The sequence below is a fragment of the Aythya marila genome (assembly GCF_965140915.1).
Source record: "Aythya marila genome assembly, chromosome: 7".
In the NCBI taxonomy this organism is placed as follows: domain Eukaryota; kingdom Metazoa; phylum Chordata; class Aves; order Anseriformes; family Anatidae; genus Aythya; species Aythya marila.
The window spans coordinates 18,339,914-18,347,482 of record NC_139048.1 but is presented as its reverse complement, the minus strand read 5'-3'; the positions used below and the strand labels follow the sequence as shown (position 1 = coordinate 18,347,482).

The window sequence follows — 7,569 nt, the reverse complement described above, 5'->3', positions numbered from 1 at the left end:
ATCTTAGCTTTCTAACTTACTGAAATGTTAATAAAGGCATCACAAGGTATCACAACATACCCACAAATAAGGTCTTACAGACCAAGAAAATTGAAAGCATCTGAAGGTATGAAGGTCAAGACCTGCTTAAGGCACACCGCATGTGAAGAACCCTGAAGAGCTTTAATCTCTGCACCTAACTAAAGTGAAAATTACAAGAAGCTCCAACACAAATTTCTCTTCAGAAATAACTACTGGATCCTGCCTGAAGCAAAATGCTTCCATTCTGCTTATTCGTTCTGCTCCTGACATGGAGACCGAAGTCTTCATTCAGTGTCCATTGAGGCCGCTGAGAACATCCTCTCTTCTGGCAAAGTATTTGATTCATAACTTTGGGAAGGTGGTTCAAATACAGCATAGACACACACACACAAATGCAATGTTACACTGCATAATTTTATTTGAAAATTAATGTTTTGTATTACAGATTAAGTTAATATACACCAAGTATTTTTTTTAATAAAATAATTTTCTTAATTACAGACATCAGTATTTACAGAAAGAAAAAACACTTACATAAATATTTTTTATGTTATTATTTTTTTAACATGTACCACATTGGAGTAAAAATATTCTCCATGAAGTTTCTATCCAAGTTCTGTGAGATGTTGGCCTCCATCAAGGATTAATAGAGACAAGAAGCTTGAACAGGCATAAGTTACAACTCAATGAGTTGACTGAAGAACTGCAACAGGCTGCTTGTTTGCCTGCATTAAGTAGTAGCAAGACTTGAAGATCTCAGGGAACCCCTTCTAAGCCTGTGTCCTATGCTCTAAGGAAGAATGGAAGGGAATCAGCTGAGTATGTTCCATCAAACTTGCCTTTGGCACAGGACCAGGGCAGCACCCAGCATGTTCTCAGACCTCCAAAGTTTGGTCTTTTTTTTTTTTTTCCATCCAACTGAACTAGGGCAGTTCCAGCCCAAGCTTAGGACCCCATTGTACAGCCACTCACTGTACAACGCACACTCAAGGGCAGCCTCTGCTGCCAGAGAGCCTAACAGCCACAGCAAACCATGGTGGAAGAATTTTGACTCAGAATGGGACTGGCCGACCCTCCATCATACAGAGCTGCAGCACTGAGTCAGAAGCCAAGTTTGCTGATGCCCAGATATATACTGACCTGTTTCCCTTGGATTACCTAGCACTAGCAAGTCCCAGAAGGATTTACAAGGAGGTCCCTGCAGTTGGCAGAACTGCAGATGGAAAAGGGGGAAGAAGTGCATTACCATCTGTAGTTTATACATTACTCAGAAAAGGCCTCTGAGGTTAGCTCTGGGCAAACACTTATCCTCAAAGTTCTGTGCAGGAACATACATCTCCACTGGATCATGAACAGCCAAAGCTAAATACGGTTGTGTTACTAAGAGACTTGCACCTCCACAGTGGATTGAGGCAGGCTAACATACCTACTACTTCTTAGGATATTCAGGGCCTCAACATATAGAACAGGATCTTAACTTGAATACTCTCTTAATGTGTTTGGACTCTTTCACATAGCAATTTTTTGTTTCTAATAGTTCCCTCTGGTTTACAGGCACAGAGCTTTCCCTGCAGGTCAGCATACTCACTGGAAGCTGATAGCTCTTGGAAAGCCAGTATTAAACTCCTTTCTGCACTGCCACGGAGAGAGAAGGAGGGTTTGAAGCACTTGTGAGCTTCCGGCTCTCACGACCCATAATCTGAAACACCATTTACCTTGGTATCTTCAGTGGCAAATGGGACACTGAATCCAAGTGCATGCCAAATATGTAACAAAAAAAGTTCTGTTAATGACAACCACACCTTGTCGCCACCATGTCTTTGTAATTTTTAAGGACCACATTCTCTTTGTCATCAAAGTAGAGGAGATTGAGGGATTTCAGTTCATCCGGAACACAGCAAGGTGTGCTGACATCTTGAGACAGTTTAAGTGTATGGACTATGGACTGCACAGTGGCATGGTTTGTTGCATTTTGACTTTCCCCCAAAGGGAAAAGACAAGATCCTCTGCAGTAAAATGCATTGTATCCACTTGGGTAAATAATCCATCCTGACCAGCCAATAGCATGGAAGTCAACGTAGAGTTCCCTTCGATGACATGCTGTTACATGGCTTTTGGTGGAAGACACTGCTGCAGCCCGAGGTCCCCTGCTCCTGCTTGCATTGCTGTTTCCAATGATCTGAGATTCATGAGGCACACCTAACAAAGCGTCATCTTTGGCAGGGTTCAGCTCTGGTTCAGAAAGGAAGTTGTGTGTTAATCTTTTTCACAGTAAGTTCATTTATTGTTTAAGCACAGCATTCTGCAAGAAAATCTATTTCAGAAATTTACATCAAGGTCTTCAGAGCAGATTTTAAAATGATACCAATTGTGAAAGCACTGGAAGATGTGTGTATTCAATTGCCACTTCAGACACATTTCAGAAACTGCCGAATCTTTGTTCCTTTTGTGGCCTAAAAGGCCTCAATTCAACAGAAACATAAAAGCTTACTGAAGTTTATATTCTCTAAACTCCACAGGCCCCTTTCAGGGCTATCTGTGGTCAGAATGGCATTAATGGCCTTTGTATGGCTACTCCTACATCACACGTGGTTAGAAGTGATAACAAAGGGTGGAGATCACAGGTGTTTTCTCTCTCTGGTGTTCTCCCAGTAACTACCCACACACTTGCAAAACACTGCTTTTCTGTAAGGCAGTATTTTTGAAAATCTTTTTTCTTCCAATTTCAGATCTGAAAAAATAAAACTAGGCTTACAGAACTCTGCTAGAGAATGTAGCTCCATGACAACTGGTTTGCTTTCTTAAGGTATCTTCTGAGAACCCCTGATAAATATTCATGGTGACCTCAAGACCCATAAACACAGGCTGAAAACCACTGACATATAGGCTGCTAGAACAAATCTTTGTAGATGCACTGATCACAAACAACAGGTAGGTTTACAGAGTTTTCTCACTGAAAAATAGTAATCGGTTTTTCGATTCTGGCATAGTAGCACATACAACAGAGGGTGATATTGATTACATTGGGATTTAGAATTGCACTACAATAATTTCCTGTTGAAAACAAAAAAGAACAGGCCAGCCTATTTCTTTTTGGTATCTGTTTCACCATCTAGTTCTTAATGTTGACACAAGTCCTACCTACTTTCTTTTTGATGAGCAAATGTGATGATTTACCAAACAGACCCTCCAAACCCAAAACAGAATAGTTTTTTTCCTCCTCCTTCCAGCTTTTGCTCCTCGCATTTATCTCAGACTATAAAACACAGCCTTAGATGGTTTTACTAGAAGACCAGCGGGAGAGGTAAGACTAGTGTTTTGTAATTGAAGGGATGAGGGTGTTGTCTTTGATGAAAAAAAGCCCTTAGTCACAATGCTAATTAGTCAATGAAGTTAAATAGGTGCTTAAAAACCAAGCCAAGGACAGAAAGGTTTAAATTGCTTACCTAACAACCTCTTCTATCCTTGAAAACTGCACTTAATAACTGTCTAACAGTTGCTTTACCAGCATTTTCACAGTTTTCCAGGTCAATGAGTTTTTTCAGCCTAAGCTAAAAACTACAATTTTCGTGCAAACTTCACCACAAAGGTAAAATAAATAATGATTATAAAAGAGCAAGAACTCCCACTTCTCTACAAACAAAATAAACCAAGCTCCCTCTAGGCTTTGAGTATTTCCTGAAAACACAACTTCTTTGAGTAGAGTTGACTTAAAAGTTATGTCAGGTGAACTACAAGCAAGAACTATCAAAGCAAACTCTGATCAGTGATAAACTTCCACCAGGCTCAACCCTGAGCATAAATACTGAGATGTGGTATACATGAGGCAACAGAAGGTAACAGTCGATAACAGCTCATATACTGAAACAGAGTGAACTTACTTGTGGAAGAGGGTACAAAGCTGGAGGACCTTCGTTTATTACTGTTGGTGAAGAGGACAAGGAGAGCATTTCTGCTCTCCTGCAAATTGCCCTGGCTCTTTGCAAATGTAACCAGGTTGTGCTCAATTTTATTGCTGAATGTATGCGTTGCAGTTATCAAAAAGCCATGGTTGGAGTTTCTGTTTCCGACCCACTTGGAAACCTGGTAATGAAAACAAAATGAGAAAATATTGTTTCAATAATCTTACTACCGCATTATGATTAAGGATCATTTGTATTAAGAAAAGGGAACAGGCTATGGGAGTTTAAGAACATATATTATCATGTAAGTGAGGTAACTGTATAGTAAAGGCTGAATCGAGTTAAATATTTAAACCAATAATTCAGCATTTAAAAATACCATATACATTCTCCATAGCTGCATTTATATGAAAATAATTAATTTTAGGGAAATTTACTACTGAATAGATGAGTCTAGGAGTTAAAATTAACATTGAAATAAATCCTCTGACTTTAGCCAGAACCTTATTTTCCCTAGTAATCTTAATAACAGAATAATATGAACTCTCCAGACTTTTCATACAATTAAAACTCATTTAAATCTTAACACAAACATGGCATTTGAAGAAATCAAGCAAATTAACTTCATCTAATTCATCTAAATGTTACAGTTACAGCCTAATAGATAAGGCCAGGCCATTCTCAAGAAAAGCTATTACGAAGTAAGATGCAACTCAAATGAATCATCCTAGCATGCTGTTCAGTCTGATTATAAAGCTTAGGCAACTAAAACCATGGTCAGAGTACAGAATTAAACCTGAGAAACTGTTTTAAACCTTGTTTGTGTTTTTTGCTATGGAAAAGCATTTAAATATTGATATAGCTTAAGGATATATATAAATCTTCAAACTAGCAATTACTGAATTCTTCAGAAAAAGTTAAAACAAAAACATAAAAGCATGGTAAATTCCAGAAATACAATGTTAAAGTACACTGCACTTCTGCTCTACAATAATTTGACAAGGATTAAAAAAAAAAAAAAAAGAAAAGAAAAGAAATTAAAACCTACTCTTACCCCACAATCAATGCCATCTCTGACAGCCTAAGGACTAAGATGCTTTAATCACACTGACACGTGTTTGGCCTGATGTCCCTCCTATTGACCAGGTTTGGGTTACTCAATTCTCATCATGTCTGTGGTGCTAGCAGCAAATGAACACTTCTTTAATCCAGGCAGCACCACATGTGCTTTTGAGTGTAGACAGAAAGAAAGCATCCCCCCTGCTGCTGTCCTTCAGTTTGAATTGAGCACAGAACCCAGCACTGAAGGCAATGCTGGAGTTATGAGCTGACTGCTGCTGTAGCAGATGATTTAGAACTAAAAATGGATGACAGAAATCTCTGCTTACTGTCTGCGTGACGTTGAATACTTCCCAGCCTTCTGTGTACAGAGACAATAATCTTGATGCAATGAGATGTTTTTTTTGTGGCTGACTTCCACCCTCCAAGAGTTCATACAATTCCACCTTGAAAAGAACAATAAAATATTACAATAAGAGGTGACAGTAGTTGTTTTTACAGCAAATCAAGAAGGATCAAGATTACACGTTTTTTGTCACACCATACCAAAAAGTTCTCGTTAGACAATTCAACAGAAAAACAAGTATCAGTGGATGCACATACTTTGAGGTGTGTACAGAGGCAGGACACTGGACTGTTTAAAGCAATTACTGGAATGTTTGACACTACAGAAGAAGAACCTGATTATCCCATTTCTCTTTTGAACATCTGATACTGTAAAATCTTCCCTTACTCTGCACCTTGGCCCTCAGGTTTGCAGAACGTCTGAATTTGCCCTTTGCCAAAGGTACAGATACACTCACTGTCAGAGTCCTCTATAAAACCCTATCTTCCCATGAGTCTTATACTGCTCTGAGTAGTAGCAGTATTATAAAAGGCAAGCAGTCAAATTTCCATGTGAATTTCAAAATACCTAATCCCAGAAAAGCATGGTGTGGTTTGAGATAGGTCTGACAACGGCATCTTTAGGGATAGCTGACTGCCACAGGGACAAAAGGCCAGAACAGCGCCAAGCCAAACCCCTGTAGCTACTTCTTCACATGCTTGAGGCAAAGAGAAAGCATCAATGTGGACTGAAGACAATAATCTAATAAAAATAAATTAGGTTTATGCACTAAGTGGTTTCGCTCGCCGTCCCTTTCTCGTTTTCTTCCAGTACCATTAACGACAAAAACCCATGTGAACGCATAACCGGCTGGTCGCCTCCACACTTACTTTGCAGAAGTGCTGCCCCTCGGACCTGGCCACCCGCTTCCTCTTCAGCTTGAACACTCGGAACTCGGCCTTCAGCATCTGCTCGCCCCTCTCGATGGCGCTGATGTCGAAGTAGAAGCGCTGCTGGTGCAGCCGCACCTCGCTAGACCCTTCCCAGGGCGCCCCTCGGGCCACGGCCCCGCCGCCCCCCGGTGCCCCCGGCCCCCCTCGGTCCTCGAAACTCCGCACCACGTCGCCCTCCAGCAGGCCGGGGGCGCGGGTGATGCCGTTGGCGTCGGCCACCTTGTTGAAGAGATCCACCATGAACTGCGGCGGCTTCTTGCGGGGCAGCACGTCGGGGGGCAGCTCCTCGATGTCGAAGACCTCCCGCAGCCGCTGCAGCGCCGCCGCCAGCACCTCGTCCCGCGGGCCGGCGCCCAGGGGCAGGGCGCTCGCCGTCGCCAAGCCCAGCAGCCAGGCCAAGCCCAGCCACGGCCGAGGGCCCGCCATGGCCGGCGGACGGGCCCCACGCCTCGCCCGGGCCGTCGAGGCCCCGAACGGCTCCGCGGGGCACGGCCCCGGGGGCGGTAGCGGCGGAGGGCCGCCCGCCCGCAGCGCTGCTTCCCCCCCGCCCTCGGCACGGGCAGCCCGAGCCCGCCCAGCGCCCGCCCCGGGGCGATTTTACCTCGCTGAGGGCTCGCCCTGCGCTGCCGGTCCTGGTTGAGCCGCCAGGGCCATTGCTCCCCTTCCAGGCAGAAAGGAGAAGAAGGGCATGGGGCAGGTGGAGAGGCCCGGCCTCCCCTGCTTAGGCTACGTGGGACGGGAGTGCTGGCACTGAGCAAGCATCTGGGCCCACGGGGGAAGGAGGTGTCAAAGAGGCCGTAGCTGCGCTAATTGGGCTCCCCACCCACTCCCGAATTACCCAGTTAAAATAATAATAATAAAAGAGTTACAGCCTGGACTGTTCAAACAGCTCTGCTACGCTCGGCTTTTGGTGCTCTGAAGCTCCTGAGCCACTTCGTGGTGTGGCTCTTAAGCTCCGGCCTCCTTCCTGCTGTCACTCCTTCCAGTCTCCAGCTATTGCTGCATCCAAATGTTTGGAAAAAAAAAATGGATAGTTATTGTTGCTATGCTTTATTTATTTATTTATTTATTTATTTTCTACCAGGAGACCAGCTTGCTGGTCCAGTTCACCACATGAAGTGCAGAGGGCTGACAGCAGAAAATGAGAAGCTGCAGTGGGTTAATCAGACCAGTTTAAAGAGTGCTGTTGCTGCACGAAAAGCTACGGCCAACTTCCATCCTCAGAACTCTCCAGTTGTCTTCTGTGGTCTGTAGGTATCTCGGCTCATGGGTAACAGCAGGGGTGGTTGAAATTGCAGCTACTTGCCTG

The 7,569-nt window shown here is 43.5% G+C and overlaps 1 protein-coding gene across 1 annotated transcript; it reads right to left on the bottom strand.

Annotated features, from left to right (window-relative positions):
- Positions 1 to 1,807: 1,807 nt before the first annotated feature.
- LOC309880127 (bone morphogenetic protein 2-like) lies at positions 1,808 to 6,686 on the bottom strand (the record flags this gene model as incomplete). The annotated part of the gene is made up of 4 exons (XM_082764656.1): positions 1,808 to 2,253; positions 3,903 to 4,104; positions 5,312 to 5,428; positions 6,198 to 6,686. The coding sequence occupies 4 exons, from the start codon at positions 6,684 to 6,686 to the stop codon at positions 1,808 to 1,810; spliced, it is 1,254 nt and encodes a 417-aa protein (XP_082620782.1).
- Positions 6,687 to 7,569: the final 883 nt, after the last annotated feature.